Raw genomic sequence first — 21,742 nt, 5'->3', positions numbered from 1 at the left:
GCCTTTGAAATGCTGAAGAGCAGTGTATCCTAATAAACAGAAGAGCATCAAAGAACAGACTAAGAAAAGTTAACTGAACTGCTGAAGCTGATGGTATCGCTTTCTTTTCTCTTTTCAATTTATAACTAAACTATTTTTCCACTAATTATAATAAACTCACTTTTATAGCTCCCACACGAGCATACACTAGGAGATATTCATGGCAGTCTGGATAGATTCATATTCCATTCTTACAGCCAAGAGCTTTTCAATCAACACACATGGTATAAATATCAATACTGATTGCTCCAAATTGCTCTTGGATAACATTTATTGTATTTGCAGAAAAGATCACTTTGTGATTATTGCGAAAATAAACTAAAACTGTCAGACTCCATTTATTGTAAAACCTTTGAAAGTTCTAAGTTGAAGTAAAATAGGGGGAAAGTGGAATTACATATAAAATGTGCGTTGTCTGCCACTTGCTGGTGAGAGAGTGGAAGTGACACACACTGAGCTGAGGTTGTTTATACTTTACATTGCAGCTCTGAAATATCTTGGCACAGAGGCCTTGAAGAGCAGAAACTCCATCTTCATCCAAATTCTGCATTCCTATGAATACATTTTGGCACTCTAATAATAACACACTGATAAAAAATTGTGAGAAATACACAAAACCTGTTGTATCTTTTTGCACAGAAGTTTCACAAAGGTGGACTAACTACTTGGTGTCAGTATTGGAACTTGAAACAGGTCCAGAAAAATCAAGATTTTGATTTTCCATCTGTTCCTTCATTTACCCACACTATTCCAAATGTGACTTTGATGCTATTCTTTGTCTTCTATGCTTAACCCCTCAGAAGACACCAGTGAAGAAATATAGCAGTTTAATACGTAGGATTCTGGCTCTTCATTTCTTTTAGGTTTTTTGTGTGTTCTAAAAGATATTAATAATAGATTCCAAAAATTTGAAGGGGTAAGTAGAGATTTATTTTATGAGGAAGGAATGGCAGTGTTTATAATATAAGGAATATATTTTCCTCTTATGCTTTTTGCAGTAAGTGCATCTACTTTAGAGTTTTTGTTTGGATCAGACATAAGTGGGAAGGACTGACAGAAGCTTAATTGTGCTTTGCTATGTGTTTTTTAACAGTCTGGGAACCTGAAAACTTTGGATATGCCTAAACTGAAAGGTGTGCCTTTCAGTTCAGGCGTACCTGGGGACTATGCCTATCATTTTCCCAGTATTAATGGACAGTATGTCCAAGGGTCCAGGCAAGATTCACCAAGTGGTCCAAAGCAATCCTCATCCCAACACTCATCAAGAGTGTTTTGGGACCTCAGTACCTACTGTGTCTCTTTAAAAGTACGTTCCTAAGGCCCTTCACTACTTTCTGATGTAGATGTAGCCTGCAGACTTCAGGGAGGAGGGGGGAAAACAAAAATTGAAATGGTTTACAGCATTGCTTTTTTTTCTCTCACAGCTTTGCTAATTGGAGGAATTTCCTTTAAATTCCTAATTCATGGGGGGCTAAGATGAGTTGTGTAAAAGTAAAATTTCAAATGCTTCCTACTTCAATTTGCAAAAAAACTGTCAAGAAGTTCCCTAGGCAAAGTTTAACATAATCTAATAGTGTAAAGGAAGAGGTGAGCTCACTGGTTAGCACCTGATTGAATGACTGAGAGGAACAAGTGGTCAAATTTACTGTGGAGAGAGGGTAGGGTGCCCCAAAGACTGTTCTAGTATTTGTGATTCTCAGCATTTTTATAGAAGTTCTCAAAAAGAATGTGAGCAGTTAGTTGACTACAGCTTTAAAGAATGAAGATTTATACAGGCTAATTGGATCTAAAGCTCTGCAAAGAGTTGCAGCAGGATCACACAAGTCATGTTTAATAGCTAAATGAGGGCAAAGGGTGTTCTGAATTGATATTGCAGAATAAATGTACACATAGAGCAAGTAATTCTAAAGACAGACATATAGATGTGTCTGTACCTGAAGACTGTCACTCAGAGAAGGATCTGTGGAGTCATGGTGGGTAGTTCCATGGGAACACCAGCACACTTGCTGGGTGCTGACCATAAAGGCAAATCAAAGCTAATGACAGAGGAGTGGATGGAAGAATAGAAAATATAAACTGGCCATTGCTTAAAGCTCTGGTGAATTCTGTTTGCAGCTTGTTAATCTCATCTCAAAAACTATATATTAGTGCTGGACGAGGTAGAGAGGACAGCACTGTTAGAGGAAATAGGCTTGATGGTCTGAGGGCTACTTCTGGTCCTGGAACATAGGAAGGTATATTGAGGAGGGGTCATTCAATAAGTGCCATGACTTTTGTACTCTGCCTACACATCCCCAGGTACCCATCAATGGACAATAAGTGCTTTTAATTGGACTTCAGGTCTAACTAAGGGTAGCAATTCCTCCGTAGTTCTTTAATTTCTGATGAAATTATATTTTCCAAGTCCCTGCGTGTGTATGTACCTTACGATGATAAATGTCTGAGTCCTTGGTGATATAGCACTGTTAGTCAGTGAAGTGAAAATATAATTTCCACAGTTGGGCAAAACAGTCTCTGCTAACAGTGCTGAATTGTGGAACTGCCCTAATGAACACCAACCAAGTCGTTGTTGGGGGTCGACTACAGAATTCAGTCTAGCAATCATTAGTTGCCTTGCTTTAAGTGCCTGATTTTGAAAAATATTAGCCTTAAACTTCTGCAGCTGGAAAAAAGATCAAGTTCTCTTTGAGATGACAGCCAGAGAACTAAACAGAACCCGACAGAGCTGTAGTAAGAGTGGGACAAGAAGGGGTCTTGTTGGGGAACCCCTCTAAGGAGGTCACCAGATGTCGGTAAGAATATCTAAATCCTGCCAGATGCTGCTACCACCTAGGAAGAGGGGCTGGTAGGAAGCAGGAGAGGTAATAGCTTTTAAAGATTGTGAGAGAAGGGGCAGTGTCAGAGGGCAGGTTGGGGGATCACACCGAGTACCAGAATGTCTCACGCTGGTGCTCTATCCAAGGCTGTTATTCCTGGTGAAGTGGGCAAGATTCATACTGGTAATTTCAGTAGCAGCAGGGTTTAGGCTTTTTAGGGTTCACTAGAAGTTGATTGTCCGACCATAATTCAGGTGAATATGAAGGCAGTTTATGAGAGAAAATATGAAGACATATCAGTCAAAGCAATTGCTCTGTAAGTGCACCGGAGGTGTTAGTGAGTGTAGGGTAAATAATAGTCAGATGACATTCATTGTGTGTATTGCTGACACAGAAGTGTTTCCTCTGAAAGTTGACATGCAAATTTAGCCTCTGAAATTAGGTAAACTTTTAGTGAAGTGCAGAGAAATGTGCTTTGTGCCAGCACAGTTCTGCCTTGCTCTTGAATGGGAAATACAGAATACTTTATGAGATTCTACATAGCTGGGGGAAAAATTTTTGAAGACATATCCAATGTTTTAGAGCAACTAGTTAGTAGGCCAAGATTTTTATGGTGTGTAATATTTCACAGGGCTTTCAAGGTTGGAGGAAATTTGTTTTTGAACACTGAATATTTTAAGGGCACCCTATAGTGCAGATTCCTTTTTTTTTTCCCCTTCTTTTAAACACGTGTTTTGCAGTCCTATCCGGAGCTGGACTTTTTTTCCATAACATTTGCTGTCCCAGGGCCACTCATGGCTTTTTTCATGGAACATTGAGTATCGTAGATCTGCTCCACTGCTAGTGGAAAATAACCTGTGTTTGAGGTCAGAAAAATAGATTAAGCTAATTTTAAAGTTTTATAGCCACTTAGGTCTATAGTAGAAATTTTTAAGAGGATTTAGATCCGTTGCAACAGTAAGATTTGCATTTTTAAGGTTTTTCTAAGACTAAGAAGACCTGAGTTCAGGAATGCATCTTTGTCAATGAAGGACAATAACAACCATCTTTAATTTTGAGTATGTGTTTAATTGCATTCCCTGATAGGAATGGATTTAGTCTTATGCCTAAGTGCTTTCCTGGCTTGGAGCTGGAGAATATGATTGTTTGATTCTGTTATTATCTGAATCCAGTGATAGATCTCCCATTTGAATCACTGAGATCTATATTGCGTTCAGGGACTCTGAACCTTTGGCATTTTGGGGAGTTGGTACCTTTGGGATCATCCTCAGCTGCATCTGTGTGGAGATGGAGTAGGAAGGAAACAAAAGTGGCTACAGGCTATTTCCTACCTCTTCCCCTTTCCATTCTCTGTGGGCATCAGACCACGAATTCTTCAGCTTAAAAGTCTTCTTGCTACAATTCTGTGATGGAAAAGGCTCTCAAAGATAGGGTGAAGTTATTTTTGTTCTTTTTAAGTCCCTGTGTAAATCAACCTGTGTGTAAGGGAAAGTTAACCATCCGCAGTAGAATTCAACCCTGTGCACAAGACAAACTCCTCTGTGAAGTCTTACAAATATGTCCCAAAGCTTAAATATAATTTCAGGTCCTTTAAGAAAATAAAAGAAAACAAAAACTTGGGTTTGGCTTATTTTTGCTTAGTTTAGTTTCTACTTGGATAAGAAAACAGTACTTAAAACTCTTAAGGTTTTATTTACATGAGTACTAAAGGGTTAAGAGGTTTTAGGCCTTAACTACTTACCTAGAGAAAAAAGAGGGTTTTTTAGTGTTTTGATGGTATGCTTGAACTCTGTCCTGCAGTTTTTCTGTAGGAAAACTGGTGTTTTTCACAGTGCTACTGTAAGAGTCTTGTCACAAGAGGAATGTGGGAATTGTGTACTTTGCCTGCTTTCTCACAAGAGCTGATAGATGACACTTAGCAAAGTGTGCAGTGCTGCATTCCAGTAGGGAAGGAAAAATCTTATCTCGGGAGCAGTAAATATGGAGTCTAATTTCTAAAGGAGAAGCACTGAAAATCTGCACGATGGAAGTTTTTTCCACCTGAAGTGTGCTAATGGTGACTGGGGCTGTGCTCTCTGGTGGGTTATGAGACGGAGTTTAATGCGAAGCACTGTTAAACTGAAAGGTAAATGCAAACCTAAAAATATTTTTTGTAAGTGTCCTCCAACAGTAAGAGTTTCTCCTAATAGGAATGCTAGAAATGAGAGTATAAACAAGAACTCTGTTTCTCATGAGAGTTATGGCACTAAAGGATTTTTCGCTGGCCGTATGAACACACAGATAAGCTGAAGCATCCAGAGACCTTGAAATGCATGTGCTGCTTTGCCAAGGAGTGCAAGGGAGTTGGACTACAGGGGTCTCTCTTTTCTAGATTTGTCTCTTTAATCCATTTTTAGGGTGTCTCTTAGGAGATGTGATAGCACTGTACCATCAGCCTTTTTTCTGACTGATTTCTCTCTGGATGCACAACTCTGAAAGATTCACGTTGCATTTGTGCCCTGTAGTTTTGGGTTCCCCTGAAAGGTTAGGGGCCCCTGATTTCTGATGTACAGCTGTGTCCTGACTGCAGAGTGTGCAGACTCCTGTTCCCCTCTCATCCCTTCATGCTCTACTCCCGCCTGTAACCAGTCCCCAAACTCTTCTCTGAAAGGAATCTTCCTGTTATCCCTTAGCTCAGCGCTCAAGCTGAGGATTTGCTTTAATACTCTTAATGACAACCTAACCAAAAGCCCATGAAAAGGTCACAGAAGGAGCTTAATTGCAAATACTAGTTGTTTTTAAGAAGATAATCCAACATCTCTCAGTCTCACTTTCAGATAGTGATACTGTTTTTCTTATCCATGGAATAAAAAGTTTGGGGGAAAAAAATAGAACCATGAAGTGCAAAATCTTGCAGGGTCCTCAAAATTATTGTGAAGGGGCCAGCTCAGAGGGGCTCAGCACACAGTTCACATAACAATTATTAGCTCCTGGATAAAAATCTTCACGATAGTTTTGGCTAAAGTACCATGGAGGAGTGTTGTAATTATCCCCACTACTATTTTCAGCTCAAACAGCTCACCTTTATGGATGTACCCTGGAGGTATCCAGGTAACATCAACTCCACTTCAAAATGACTGCATGTGGTAACTGTGTATAATGTGTTAGTGTTGTTGTTTTCTGTGATGTATTTAACTGATCATTTTCCATGGGTTCCCCACACACAGGCTCTTTACCTGTAAGTGCCAGCACCCCAAAGATCACTTGGGTGGATTCACTGTGCATGACAGATGGACTGGCTGCTGGGCTGTTGTGTAGGGCTCTGGCTGCACTTCTGCTCCTCAGACCTCGAGTTCATGTTTATGTGCTCACATTACTCACTTGAGTAAGGGCCTGATTTACTCGTGTGTGTGTGGTATTACTCGCTTGTTTCCCCTAAAGAGAAACGTATACAGCTCTTTGGAGAAACAAAGAGGAATCATTTGCTATAACTTGAGTGTAAGGTATGTGACAGGTAGACAATTTTGAACTTAAAATGAGTGGCAAAGCTATTCTGCAGATTTCTGCAAACTGAACTCCAGTCAAGGTTTTAAAAGGCTCTGCATATCTCTGAATGGGACATGGCTAGAAGAATAAAGACATGGCTATTTTTCTGGGATAAACTTTAGGATACAAACCATGTTTGGAAGAAAAATATTTTACTTTAGTTAAATCCCTGGAATGAGCTCCATTTCTAAATGCTGTTGTGAGAGCAGAGGGAGGACTGTATCCCGGGGTGATACTGGGCTGATGTTTGATAGATGCTCAGGTTAAAAGTTTAAATTTGAACCATTCCAAACGTTTTTGTGTTTTGTGGAATTTGACTTTAAACCTTTTTACTTTAGTCCCATCTCAATTGTGCTGCTTCTGGCTTCTTTTTGGCTCTGATGGCTCTGCTGGGTTTTGGTGCCAGTGAGGTTAGTCTGGCTGCAGACCTCTAGGCCTTAAACAGCTCAGCATCCTCACACCACCTCCTCAGCCCATCTGCATAGTAACTATATACTCCTGAATGGCCATGGAAAGTACACTGTAAAGGAAAAATATGTCTGAGAATGATACACTTTAGCCAGAAAGCTGGGGTAAAATGGAAAAAAGACCCTTAAAACAAGACCTTGTCCTAATTCCAAAAGGGTTTTTCAAAGTGGCATAAAGCTTTTTCTGGAAACTTGAAAAATAGCCTGGGTTTTGGACCCCTGTGCACTCTACAGATCTGTATTTTGTTTTATGCAGCTATCTTCAGTAAAATACAAATCTACATGGGTTTAAAAGCACTGAACAGCTGCTAAATTGTCTAGAATAAAATCTGTGATTGTGCAGAAGAGTGTTTCTCTCTGCTGCCTTTCTAGACAAAATGGCGAGGGGAGCTTTTTCCTTCTGTGAAATAGCAGATTCCAAAAAATATGTCTGGTTCCTATTACAGCAAAGGAAAAACTTGAGGTGTGCGTTGGAAGTGCTAAGCCAGTGATTGAAATGCTAAAGTTGTTCCTAAAGGCCATTCCACATCATGAAGACATCATCTGTAAAGTAATACTGCACAATGATCTGTGAAGAGAGGAGTCTGAATTAGCATTGGATGTGGCTGGAACTTCCAAATGTCCAAAATTTGGGTCGACTTCTGTAGCAGAACCTGTTTTGGTAGACTTCAGTGAGCACTGACTGTTGTATTTAGCAAGAAAAAGAGTTCAAATGAAAGACAGTTTATCTGCTCTGACTTGTCTCTTGCGTGCACCTTTGTGCACCTCTGTGGCTGCTCACTGTGCCATGTACATCAACCTACCCAGTGACTTCCCCAGGATTTTGGAACTTGGAAAGAGCATTTCTGCTGCAGCAGCTCAACCAGAGCACAAGCAATGAGGTGTCTGATTTGCCAACTAGCAAAATATCTTTTTAAAGGCAAACATTTGAGGAATGTAAAACAGTAGAAGTCCTCCCACTGGTACTGTGCCAGTGGAAAAATCATCTCATTAAAAATAAATGTCCAGAGTACTTTGTTGATTAAAATTTAAAATGAAAAGTTATCTTCAAATGCTGAGGTTCTCACAACTCAAGAGTTACAGCTGGAATGATGATAGACCTTTGGTTTTCTATGCCATGATAACCGAGATTGCTTAACAACTGAGTCCCTCTTTCTCTTCTTTTCTCTTCACACTGTTGTTACTTGGTGTATAGATCACATCTGCAACTTGGAGAGGTTTTCAGGAGTTTTTTGGCATAAATTTGCCACATGTATTTTCTAGTCTAATTGATAAATACATCCTTTTTTGTTCTTTAATAGAAATATTTTTCCATTTTTTTTCTTTTTGATCAGAAATGGAATATTAATTTCTTCCTTTATGTATTTTGAGAGACGAGTTGAATGTAGAGGGTCTGTGCAGATCTTTACATCAACTGGTCCTCACTGGGTTTAATGGTCTCACATCTTGTTCAGCAGCAAGACACGGGAGCACATTGCTTTTGTAGAACTGGTAGCAGTTTTTAAAGCCGTCTGTGAGCTTGGCTTTACAGTACTTTAATTTTAAACTTTAATCTTAGTGGGATGCTGAATTACTAGGAAGGCTCACAGCTGAGAAGTTTTCTTGTGAGTGTAAAAAGTGCTTGTTTTGCTGCAATGTTGTTACTTTGGTTTTCCCCCCTGTGAAATGACAATGGAAACCTGGAATTCTTGGATGTTACAGTATCAGTTAGCAATGTAAACCCTATGGTTTATCTCTCACAATAAATGCTTTAATTACTTGCATTTTAAAGGTGTTCCACAACCAAACGTAACATGGTTGAAGAAGAAAGACATTCTACAAATCAATTCTTTCTTGGTTTTGAATGGCTCTTTATTTCTGAGGAATGTTTCCTATGAAGATGCAGGAATATATACCTGCAGAGCAACTAATGCTCTCGGAAAAGCTGAAGCTGCTTCTGTTCTCCAAATAACTGGTGAGTGCTAAATGAGAATTCCTTACTGATAACAACAGGGAGACACTTTATAATCAAAATTTAACAATAAAATAGTTGGGGGGATACTTAACACTTTATTAGGAATTTGGAATTTTTGATTGCATCTGACTCCCTGGGATCTGTTCTTTATTGTGTTTCCTGTAATGTGGATCTGTGTACAGACAGTTTGACTCTTCACTTCAAGGTTATTTCATCTTCTTGATTCCAGGCAACAAATATCAGCCCTTAAACCAGCTGACACATTAGAAATTAAATCCACTGTCATGTTACATTGTTCCCTGTGCTTTTATCTAGGGAAACAGGGCAGGCTTCAGTACTAAGAAAATCTGCAGGGAAATGCAGGAAAATGAAAGCAAAGACTGGTTTTGGGATTTGGTTTTTGTTTTGTTTGTTGTGTTGGGGTTTTTAATTATCAAGGCCAATAAAATGTAGAAATAAAAATGGAAATAAAAAATCTGAACCTGAACTGCTGACTCTCAGAATAGAAAATGTAAAGAAAAACTCCATATAAAATACCCTATTGTAAGTAGATTAATAATGTAATACTACATAATACAATCTTGCCTTGCAAATCACTCCAGTAAATGGATCATTTGGCTCTAGAGATGAGCTTTCTCACTATTTTGCTGTACAAAGAGCAGCACAACTCCCCATGGCCAACCCTGCTACAGAGCTCTCTTTCTTGGGCACACACGGAGGGCAGGTTGGGCATGTTTGGGTCTGTTGGCCGAGGAAGACGTTCCAGAGGCATAATATGAGTCTCTGTGAGGATGAGTGTAGGCTGAAGCTGCCTTCCTGGTTTCAGTTTTCCTGGAGTACATGAAAACTTGGGATGTTCCAGAGGGGAATATTATTACAATGACGTGACTGGAAGATTGCTCACAGGAGTCTGAACTTTGTTTCTATTCCTGGTCACATGACATTGGTTTAAATAAATCTGGAGCGGGTAGGAGAGGGCCAAATTCTGCAAGTTTTTGGCTGTGCAGGACTGCGGTGAAATGGGAGGACTTCTGCTGTCAGGATTTGCAGATTGCACCAGCTCAGTGTTGTCTAAAACAACATCACAGCAGTTTTTGGTCTTGGCTGCAGCATTTACTGCCTGACCAAGGGCAGTCCAGCAGTAGCACAAAGTCTGTGCAGCCTTTCCAATACAAGTTCCTAAGGCCTGACATGGCAACCAGTTTTTTGCCTGTCGAACTGGCATCACTGGTTTTGTGAACACTTGTTTTGCCCCAGTGTTTACAGACAAGCAGGAGGCTTCGTACAGACATTACACACTGAGGAAAAGGGTTTAACCCATGTAAAATAACCCACAGAAGTTAGAATGTAGCAGAGGATTTAAACTCTACTGGAGGAAGAGTCATGGATATTATGTACATTCATTAGAAGAGAATTGTTGACTAAGTGGTAAGAACTGTGTGTTACTGACAGATTGCCCACATTTTTGGCAGTTATTCTGCCAGCATATGATAGAAAGGAGGAGTTGCTATAGTGATAGGCATTTGGTTCTGCATACATTATGCTATCTGTGTGCATAATGAGATTTTAAAAGATTTTCTTCTTTTTTTTCTGTTGTAGCACTTTGTCTGAATTCCATCTAATAGAACAGAGGAACTGCCCTGAGAGAATTCCTCTGAGAGAATTATTTTTCTTACAATTTCTGTATGTTAGTGGCTTGTAATGAAACAATAAATAACATTGGCATGAAAACCAGGAAATGCATCCTGTAAATCTTGTTTTTACACTAAGTGTTACAGGCCTATTTTTCTGATAAATTCAATAAATTTGATTAATGTAGAAACTTGCATAAACAAATAATTTCTGTGTTTCCCTGCTTACATATCTGAAGTTTATTTGCTATATGGGCATAAATGAAGTTGATCCTAAAGAATTGCAAAGTGCTACTATCCTGCTTCATAACTAGCATGCTGGATATTTTGATGATTTTTTTTTTTAGCATCATGATTTAATTCTTGGTAAGAAGAGATCTTATGCATTGTGTTACAGAACAAAGATTTACAGAGAGTAGCACTCAATTCTCAAAGGGAAGCAGAAGAAGGCGTATCATAATGGCATCTGGAATTGGTACAAATGTCACTGTGGTACCTGGAGATCCACTAAGAATAGGTGTGTTGTCTTTTCTGCTTTGTCATTTATATTATTTATTTATTTATTTCATTAAGTTGAAGGGGGCCCCATGGAAAAAGTGAGTGTAATTCCCAAGAGTCCAGGTTTGGTGACCACCTGGATTTCCTAACTCTGCCTCAGCTTTCTGTTATCACGGAGGAAGCCTTAGAGTAAGACACATGGTATTTTTTTTATTCAGCTTTCCAAAAATTATTTTAGAAGGGTGACCTTTTAGACATCTTGAGGTGACTCATTGTGACACTAAAGCTGCATAATTACTCTTTGAGCTTCACTTGAAAAAAATGGGAGGGGATTCAACTGGGCTCTAGAAATGTTTGTTTGGTTTTTTTTCCCCTGTCTAAATGAAGGCCTCTGCATTCCTGCTTGTGCCCATGGAGTGAAAATGCAGCAATTTTATTCAATGTGTTTATGATTCCTTTCACCAAACAGATAAAAACTCTTTAATTACAGACTTATTTGCATATTACAGTCTGAGATTAAATCTTTGCTCTATTTAAATAATTGCTCCCCCATCCACTTTGTTTGTATATAAGTTAGGTTTATAAGAACCTACTGAAAGGGAAAATATAAAGAAGTGTGATATCCCTCCAGGAGCAGTCAGGATTTTGGGCCATAGTTTGGACTTCAGTGAATTTATCCATATGCTTGTTTTTAATTAGAATGGTAATGTCTTTTATGAAGAATCACACAGTCATACATCCTTGTTCACAAATGTTTCAGTGTGTCTAGGAAAACCTGCTAAAATCCTGTTGATTTTTAGGTTGCCCGGTGCTGCCCAGCTACAGACACACAGTCCACTGGCTTTTTGGAGATAGTCCAGTTGAGGAAGTTAAGACCTTGGAATACCGAACCCTGGTTGGGGGTCGTATCCTAGAGGTGAACACCAACTCTGGTCAATTTGCTGGACAATTCCAATGTTGGACTTCAGCTAGTGCAAAACTAATGTCAGTTTGGGTAAATGTCAAGAAGGAAGGTTTGTTGAAAATTATATGACAAATTCTTGAATTTTAAAATATATTCTTTTGCTCTGTAGAGACTTTCCTGAAAACTAACCTGCTTTTGTGCATTGAAAGTAATTCACAAATACATGTTTAACTTCACATATGTGGATAGTCCCATTTAGTCAATAGACAATGCCTGTACTCAGAGTTGGATATGGGAATTAATGTGTATCCAAATATCATGTGGGGGTTCTGATTTCTTACTTGTGTATCTGAGAAGCTGAGAGAATGGATCTTTCTGCTTAAACATTTTTAAATCAGGCAGGCATTTCTCCTTCAACAAATGATACAAATTGCTACTGTGATAGCCCACCAAACTGAAACAAAACTGACTTTGAGGTTATCTTTGGACATACCTTCATTATGATCAAAATAATTTCAATGTAATTGCCATAATCCAGCATCATTACAATCAGTATGGTAGTGATCTTACTGCAGTCACCCTTAAACATATCAGTGTACCAGGGCACACTGCATGCTCACTGATTTCCATGTTAAGTTTTCAAGAATATCTTGTAATGTTCTCCAGTGTAATGCACTTGCACAAAACCACAGTAGTAGGTTATAAAATGTACGACTGAGGATTATAGATGAAGTTGAGAAGAATCTTACATATGCACCAGCAAGACAATCGTCTGTATCTGCAAACATGTTATAAAGCTTTAAACATTTTAAATACTTTAGAAATTAATTACATTGTCTTTTTAAAAACCCAGTTATAGTTAGGAACTTAGATCCTCCTAAGAGTCTGGCAGCAAAGCATCGAACTCCCTTTGACATTAAAAAAAAAAAAATCTGACCAGTCAATTCCCAGGGAATGCAAATCAGATTTAAAAACAGGTACCTGTTGAAATTCAAAGGTTCTGTATGTGTTTTATCTCTTAACCTATCAATATGGTTTGGCTTATGGTGTAAAGGACTCAGGCAGTAGGATCAGATCCCCTACGCTGTGTGTAAGGGTATTCTCAGTGACTGTTTCATGGGTGAGGATGGTTCTGGTATGTCTGGGGTTAGTGAGTCAGTTACATTTGCAAACTAATTTTACTTAAACGTATCTATGATCAAAAAATTTATTTTAAAAATAAAAATTAAGTAAAAATATTAATGAACTGAGTCAGAAAATATTCTAGTAGAATTTATCAAAAATTAAGTCCAGTCCTCCTTGATCCTAATCTAGAGCTCGCTACAGTTAGAATTTCTGAACAGGTCTAACCAGGTCCTGAACACTCCACCTGCTTTAGTGTTGTCCAATCCCCTTTCCCAGCCAGGTTGCTCAGTATTTTGGGATGATTTCATTTTGTAGTTGTGAGCTTTAACTCTGATTGACACTTACGTAAATGTTTCATCATGGCAATACCAATGCATTTGTGAGACTGCATAATCTCCTTTGGTGGTTTTTGCACAGTAGGCATATTGAGGGCACTTCTGAGCAGTGTCATCCTAGTTAAACAAACAATACAGTCTCTCCATCATAGCTACAGTCAGTAAATTTAACTATTTCTACTTTGAAAAAGGCCCTTCTGTATTATTTTAAGAAACCCAGAAGTAATAAGGAAACATTGAAAAACAATAAGTTAAAGAATTCATTATGTGCTGGAAGAGTGAGCCTGTGGACACAGCTGGTAGCTATCAATTATTCTTGGTTATTATAGAAAAACCTGACTCCTTCTGTGATCACATAAAGATCTGTCAATATTGCATAGTACTTCATCTTTTACCAAGTGTCAAAAAAAAATTTTGGAGGAAGGGGTAAGTGTGGAATTGTGACTAAATATAAAGGTAGTAATTGTCAGAAGTGATCGGTTTTTAATATAAAACGCTCTTTAAAACAAATTCCTTTTTTCATCTTGCCAGATGCCTCAGTAGCAAATTATTTTTGCATTAAGTACTTCTCTGTAGTTTAGTACAGGATTTTCTTAAATCCTGAAATTATGTGAGGTGTCTGGAGTAAGATGAGTTTTCTTCAGAATAAACTTATTGTAGAACAGCAGGAAACCTAGAGAGCCTGATTTATAGTTTCCTCTTTTTAGTTTGCTCATTATATAAAAATGTTATGAAAGTTTTAAAAGAAGCTCCTCAGTTCCTACTGTGAGCCAGGTTCTGCCCTTCATATGCACATATGCTGATCCCATTTGCTTTTTAGAGAGCTTTGTGCTCATAGGTAAGGGCTGAACTTGAGGGGAAGCTGAGTAGGACTAAATTCTACTTTGGCTCGTGATCCCTTTTCATAATGCTGAAATATTTGCTTGTCTACAGAGGATGCAGTATCTGTCCAGCCTACAGAGTATGCTGCCAAATCAATCAAAATGTGACACAGTTACAAGGTACAGTGCCTCTCTCACACTGCTTCCAATTGCATTTCTTAGATTATGCATGGGAATATGCTGAGTGGAGTCCTTGCTCTGCGAGCTGTGGGCATTCAGGAACCCGCTCCAGAGGGCTACAGTGCATGAACGCAGAGAAACAGAAAGTAAACGAATCCCAGTGCAGAGAGCTGCAAAAGCCAGTGATTATTCACCAGTCATGCAACACAGAGGACTGCCCTGCCAGGTAACCTCCTTTGTACTCTATTTCCATGTGCTCTATGCACTCACAACCTCCTGAAATTGTGTTTTTCCGTGAAATTTCTGTGTTCATGCTCCAAGTCTGAAGTTTGGGGTTTGTTTCATCATGAACCCTGAAGCATGAGAGATGTGAAAATGGATCCACTAGCAAGGAGAGAAAGACTTGATTCAGCTGAATAAGATCAGAGTGTGTCTTCATGCTGCTGCAGCAAGTCCTGCTGCTATCACACTTCAAAAGCTAAGCTGGAGATCTTTCTGAGACACTGTGATGTGTTACTTTTGTGGAATCTGTGCCACCCTACAGAGAGAAAACTCTTGGTGTTTAGAGCAGCCAGGATACTTTGTGTTCACCTGCTCTCAGTTGTGCCAGCAGAGCTCTGAGCAGGATGTTTGCTGTGGAATGCTTCATTTGTCTCTAATACCCATCAGCACAGTGCTCCTTGCGTGCCCTTCCCTGCCAGCTTTCTCACCAGATCAGCTGGGGTACCTTGTGATCACGGGGCTGAAAATATTTATATTGCAGACAAGTACACCTCAGCAACCAAAGTCCTCAAAACAAGTGCTTTCTGTTGCTTTAAGGAATTGACCGTCACTGTCAGCAAAGTAAAAATCTGTGAGGGATGCACACACTTTGGAGTTGTCCCTCACTGAAAAATGTTGGGAGGGAAGTGTTAAAACCTTAACTGACATTGTGGGAGTGCATCTTGCCAGTATGTTCTAACTCTGTTCTAAATAGAGAAAACATAGCAACAGATTTATATCACAAGAAATTTGTTTATATTTCATTATTAGCAGCCAAAAACCAGATCATTTTAAATAGTGACACTGAACTCCAGCCAGCCCATAGAAAGCAAACATTTTGCCAGTGGAAAGATGCTGAAATGGAACCAATAGTTTGAAACACAGTTGCAGGTTTCCCTCTCAAACTCCAGCCTTTTGGAGCAGATGACAGGAGGATGCAAGAGGGCCTGGTGCTCCCCTGAGCAAGGTCATGCCTTTCAGGGAATTGCAGGGCATGACTTAATCACTGCACCCGGCGTATTCGCAACAAAAACAAATCAGTTGTTTCATATGGCTAAATGGAATGGGCACTGAATCGTCTTTTAAAATACTTTGATTTGTTCTGCTTTTAATTTGGCTTTATGTATTTGCCAGTGGAAGGCAATTGTGTGTATAGTAACATAATTAGCTCTGCCTTGAGTTACAGATGTATGCTAACATATACATTGCTTCTCTTTTGTGAAGCATTCCATGCTTTCTATACAGGAGCATCCCAGATGCCTGAAAAGTACAGAAAATAGCCATGTGTCTGGTTCTTGGTGCCTATAACTTCTCCTCTCCCTGTGATTACTGGCCTGGGAGGGAAGTACAAAATGTCCAGACTTCCCATTTCCACACTTAACTGATTTCTGCACAACCTTCTCATCCCAAGGCAGCTCTTTAGAAAGTACCCATAGAATTATAAAGACTTTAAACATACAGTCAGTGCCATCATGGGCCCTTTTTATTCAAAGTGTTTTTCGTGTGTTTAATGACTTCTTTCTGTCACAGCAGAGAAGTACAGTTAAGCAAATATAAGGGTTTGAGTATGTACTTAATTTGTGCTTTGCTGTGCATGTGCTGCACCAAATGTTTGCAAAAATACTTGCACTTTAAAAGAGAGAGAAATGCAAGGGTGCAACCTGTAAAAGATTAATCTTCCTTGAAGGAATATAGGCTGCTTGACTGCAAGAAAATTAAGTAATTGCTGAAGAGAATAGAACATTTTTCCTGTTATCACAGTTGTGCTACACATGAAGTCCCATTCTGTATTTCTAGCCTAGATGTATGAAAAGATGAGGTAAATACATTGTATTACCACCTTCTGCCTACCCAGTGTTGTTCCTAGCTGCCAAGACAGACTAAATCTTTGCAACTTCTGATCAGTAAGTAACATGTTCTGCTTGAGCCATCATCTAGCAAGATCTCCATGCAATAAATTTGGATGAGTTATGACACCTGTCACCTTAGTAGTAAATAAATTGGTACCATTCATTTTATAAGTTATGGAAAAGTACACTGTCCTTCCTTCTGAAATGTCACATCCAGCAGGGTCTGTAGGGCTTACCTAGCATGGTAACAGGCAGTGTAACTTCTGTTAGTATATATGCTAAGTCATCAGTTAACCACATTTATAAGATCTTGCTTAACTGAATAAGCTGATTCTAAGTGTTCTCACATCCAAAAACTTGCAATGACAGGTTCTTTTGATTTTTATTTGCCAACAATTGCTGTGAGCTACCAGCAAGTTTGCACTAACTGCTATAAATTTGTCTGTGCCTCCTGTAGGTGGGTGGCTGGTCCGTGGTCCGAGTGCTCTGCATCTTGTGGCAATGGATTCCGCCATCGACAACTCACATGTCAACAACTAAAAGCCAACGGCAGCGTGCTGGCATTGCTGCCAGGAGCTTGTACACACAGGGATCGGCCTGTGGGAAGGAAACCCTGCACGGGCCACTCGTGTTCAGTGGGGCCAATACAGACAAAGGGACAGGTAACTTACAGCGTCTGTCTTGAAACTCCATGTATTATAAAAGTGTGTCGGTGTCATAACACCATCGGCTGAACATCTGTCCTCTTGCACAGGGGAGGAACCCTGTGGCAGTAGCTGTAATTACCTTTCAGACCAGTCAATTAGAAATCCTGGTTTGGGTTTTTTGTTTGTTTGGGGGTTTTTGGTTTTTGGTTGATTGGTTGGTTTTTTGGTTTTGTGTGTGTGTGTTTTGGTTTGGGGTTTTTTTCATTTTGTGATATCTGAGCAAGTTTTATATGTTGAAGACTTGACCCAAAATCAGAGTATCAGCTTCAGTATATTTTACAAGCTAAGCCATTATGATATATTTCATTTTCCAAGCTAGTATATTGCTTTTATTGCAGTCTTATAAGAATACACTTTGCATAGCTGTACTTGTGAAGTCCCCAAAAAAGACATATAAATGTGCTTCAACAGCAGTTGCCACAAAATTTAGTGCATAGAACAGTTTTCCTGTATTTTCTGTTTCTTCCTTTATGCAGTAAATTTGTGTTCATATTGATACAATTTTTATAATTATTAACATTAAATGGCAATACTATTTACTATTTGATGTGAAAAGTAATGACTTAGAATTACTGTTGCCACATTCCCGATACAGGTTTCAGCAAAGCAAGTTTGTGATTGTCAGAGGTACAAAAAGAATGTTGTAGCAGTAGGGTTATGACCTTATGAGAGCAGACAATGGATTCAGCTTTAGAAATAAGCAGGAAAGTCAGTGTCCTGGTGAAATTCTATGCAGAGAATCCAGAACATCTAGGCTTTATCTGAACTGAGGTGTGATAGGGCTGAAGAAGGAGAAACACAGAGCAAGAATTATGGCTGGGCTGTGTAGCTGTAGTTGAGTAGCTGCCTGGGAGGGTAATTCTGTTGTTATTAATTTGGTTGTTTCTTCTTCTCTCCCCTCACCCTTTTCTCTCTATTTGCAGTGTTCTGGTCGCTGTGTAGGCCGCCCTGTAGGTTTACAGCATCGTCATTTTATATGTCAACTTCGCAATGGATCTTTGGTGCCAAACTCTTTTTGTGATGAAAGAAAGAGGTAAACAGTTTGACAAAGTTACAAGTTAGATTCTTTAGACGATCAAATTAAAGGTACAGGATTGTCAGTGCAGTATAAATATGCAAATTCTTTTGTACCAAATACAAGGAAGGAAGGTAGTAACAGTTATGCCTTTGTAGATACTGGATGAATTCAGGAACCCCTGAGTGCAGAGGTTATACACTAAGAACTTGGAGCATCCAGTATGCAGTTTTCAGGGTCAGTTAAGTTCTCCTAAAGGTAAAATACTTTCTATTCCAGGATTAGAAACTGGTTTAAAGAAACAGGGCCTTGTCCTTTGCTCCCTCATGAGTGAGAAGGTGTGATGAATGGGCAGAAAATGAAATCCAGGGAGTTCAACTTAAATATAAGAAAAAACTGGAACAGGCACCCAGAAAAGTTGTGGAGCCTCTATTCTTGGAGATATTCAAAACACAGAGATGATCTTGAGCATCCTGGTCTAGTAGGCTGTGCTATGAGCAGGAGGTGTGGGCTAATCAGTTCCAGACGCCCCTTCCAGCATCAGGTATATCATTCTGTGAATAAGGGTTTAGCAAAAAAGCAAAGATTTAACTGCCACTTATTTCCCTCCACAGGCCTCCTGTCAGAAGAAACTGTTCTTCAGAGGCGTGTGATGTCTACTGGAGGACAGGCCCTTGGAGGCCTTGCAGTGTGGACTGTGGGAGAGGATTTCAGTCAAGACGAGTGTACTGCGTACACAGACAGAGTAATAAACCTGTGGCTGATCAGTATTGTGGATGGAGGAAGAGACCAGTGACCTGGCAACACTGCAATGTCACATCCTGTGGCAGTATGTAAATGTTTATTTAAATATGAACATAGTAATAGTTTGTAGCAGTTATATTAGAAAGTGACTCACAGTTGTACACTAATGATTCTGCAAGCATTTGATTGTACATCAAAGGTAAAACTATCCTCTCCAAGGAGCACTTCATAATCCTGGGGTTACTTTTCTCTAAGTAGGCCAGTTTGATATTAAAGCCTCAAAAGCACTTTTAGAAACAGGATATTTAGGAAGTTGTTTTTTTGCAAACTTCCCTACATGACTGTGCCAGTTGTGACTCACAGGTCTCTGAGCAAGCTGTTAATTCCTCCAAGATGGGGTAGTGTTCTGAAGCAGACAATAAGTAAATGAATGCAGTGAGATCACACCTCTTGTGACCTTGTTTAGCTTTGAATTCACTGTTGCTAGGAATGCACAGTGAAATAATTACAAAGCTACCAGGAATCCATCAGTTGTTTACAATTACAGTGACAAGTTCTGCTGTTTCTCTTTTGTTCATTATAAAGCCTTGTAATGTCTAAATATATTTTTCAGAAGGCGAATGCAAGGATACAACTCACTACTGTACATTTGTAAAGCAACTAAAGTTATGCTTGATAGACACCTACAAACAAAGATGTTGTCAATCATGTCAAGAAATGTAAGTCCTCTATGGCAAGTTCATGATGCTGCAGTGAAGAGATGAGAAGAGAGGTCCATTAATCTAACATGCTTGAAGTATATACTTGTAAAAGAGACATTAGTTGTAACAATTAAATGGAAATGTGGGGCTAATGAAAAAAACAGTATTACAGATTGATGTGCTGGACAGGATATTTTTTCTGGGAACTTTTATTATTCACTCTTTGAAATGGAACTTTTAATGTTTTAAACATTTTCGTTTCTGGATTAGCAAGATAATATCATGGCATATCATCTGTAAAATTTTACAGGCCATCACATTATAATTTTATCAGGGGGAAAAAATCATTACCTAAAAACAGCAGATAGGGCTTACTGTCCTTAACTTAAGAGAAAACGTCACAAAAATACTTTGAGAAATTTTGCAGCAACTATTGACCCCTAGGTTTTCAATTTTTTTATTATATTTAACACAATTTTTAAATTTATAGAAGCTGTGGCTTGTAGTTGTAAAATTTTTGGCAGCAGCCTCATTTTCATAAACAGCTCGAGCTGAATGGTTGATCTCACAGGATATGTTTTACTGATATTAGCTGTGAGATGGATACACAGAAGTACATTCAATTTTTCATGCTTGTACTTATGTGTATGCAGTAAAAGACACTATAGATGCTAATACAATTTTCAAAGCTGTTTTGAATAAATGAGGTGTCATTTTTTGTTGTTTCTAGTCTAATTCCAGTCTCTGAAGTACGATTGAAGTTCTGGCACAATTACACTTCAGTACTGATAATAAATTAGACAGAAGGCTTCCTTGTCAGAGCTGTGAAGGAAACTGTGATCACTGTTCTCTTGCACATCAAGTCAAATGGGGAGCCAATAACTGGCCAAACAGGGCTGTCAGATTTCCTGTCTTGAATAATCATTTTATTTTTCTCCATTAATGGGGAAAAATGTCCAAGGAGGAACTATTAATTATGAAGATAAACAAGTGAAAGAAGCCTATTTTTAGCAGTTTTCCATCAAGATCACTTTTCATCATGACCATTAACCATCTGAGTCTTTTGCAAGTTGATAAATTCTTATTATGATATTCCTGGCTAAATTATTTTCCATATTGCAGATTGTCTGATTTGGGCTGTAAGCAGAGGGAACCCCACAGGAGGCAGAAAATAAATGTTTTTTTTTTCTTTTGTAGTTTCCAAACTACTGCTCATATTGGAGGCCTGAGTGCTTGCATTGACTTGGCTCTTGTGTTACACCACTGAGCTGTTCCAGGCTGGCGAGCGGGTGTGCTGTTAGAGCAGTTCCTACACAGCATTCCTGCACAGGGTTTGCATCACTGAAAATTAGGTTAGCACTACTGTATAGAAAATGTTTAAGGTGGACTGTTGAGTCCAGGGCTGACTGCAAGGAGAGGATATTCCTGATCATTACCTTTAAAATCAGCAATGGGTCTTGATTGTTTAAGCCGTTTTTTTTAAATTAAAATAAAACATTTGTAAGATACTTTTGTAGATATTTATTGTCTGATTTAAAAGTGCAATATTTTGTTTTGTACAGTGTTTAATAAAGATTTTTGGACGTATATTTTTTCTTATTACCAAAATTTCTTATTCATGTTTTCCCTTTATATTTAAAGTTTTCAAATGTTAACACATAGCATTTTTTGTGGCGTTAACTCTGTCTTTGATTAATTATGCATGCTATACAGAAGCAGTGCTGTAAATGTTTCTTATTGCAATTGGCATGACATTCCTCTGTAGATTATTTTATTGCTTCTCCAGTAACTGAAGATTTTAGCCTTCTTGAACGTAGTTTTGATATTTCTGAAATAAAGTATAATTTGATTATTCGACACTGCGATTACCCAGAGATTGTTTATTACTGTGATTTTCATGGTAGCCATGCTTTCATTCTTTGTTATTTTATCAACTTCCTATGTCCATCATTCTGGGATTTTTTCAGAGCCTCAGTTCGTATTTTTAACAGCTTATCAGACAGATTCTCAGCTTCACTACAGTCTGGTTTGCACTACTGTTAAGAGATAACATAGATGTAACCTGAGTGAAAAAGAAGGAAGAGAATTTGCCAAAATTCAAACAAGTCAGCTCTGATTCACTGAAATCTAGAATCAGGATTCTGATTCCACCTGTAAAAGGTGGAATAA

The 21,742-nt window shown here is 38.7% G+C and overlaps 1 protein-coding gene across 1 annotated transcript in view; it reads left to right on the top strand.

The window, feature by feature from the left end:
- Window positions 1-21,432, top strand: part of ADAMTSL3 (ADAMTS like 3) — a 179,355-nt gene extending 157,923 nt beyond the window's left edge. The window contains exons 24-31 of the mRNA XM_008925406.2: window positions 8,619-8,801; window positions 10,830-10,949; window positions 11,731-11,943; window positions 14,338-14,521; window positions 16,864-17,068; window positions 18,037-18,146; window positions 18,743-18,957; window positions 19,486-21,432. Coding sequence (XP_008923654.2) covers window positions 8,619-8,801; window positions 10,830-10,949; window positions 11,731-11,943; window positions 14,338-14,521; window positions 16,864-17,068; window positions 18,037-18,146; window positions 18,743-18,957; window positions 19,486-19,595 — 1,340 coding nt within the window. The 3' untranslated portion in view covers window positions 19,596-21,432. The remainder of the gene's footprint in view (window positions 1-8,618; window positions 8,802-10,829; window positions 10,950-11,730; window positions 11,944-14,337; window positions 14,522-16,863; window positions 17,069-18,036; window positions 18,147-18,742; window positions 18,958-19,485) is intronic.
- The last annotated feature ends 310 nt before the right edge of the window (window positions 21,433-21,742 follow it).

Source organism: Manacus vitellinus, unplaced genomic scaffold, assembly GCF_001715985.3.
Source record: "Manacus vitellinus isolate BGI_N305 unplaced genomic scaffold, ASM171598v3 scaffold_16_pilon, whole genome shotgun sequence".
Classification (NCBI taxonomy): domain Eukaryota; kingdom Metazoa; phylum Chordata; class Aves; order Passeriformes; family Pipridae; genus Manacus; species Manacus vitellinus.
Note: the sequence above shows the minus strand (reverse complement) of the source record. Positions and strands in the feature narration are given on the sequence as shown.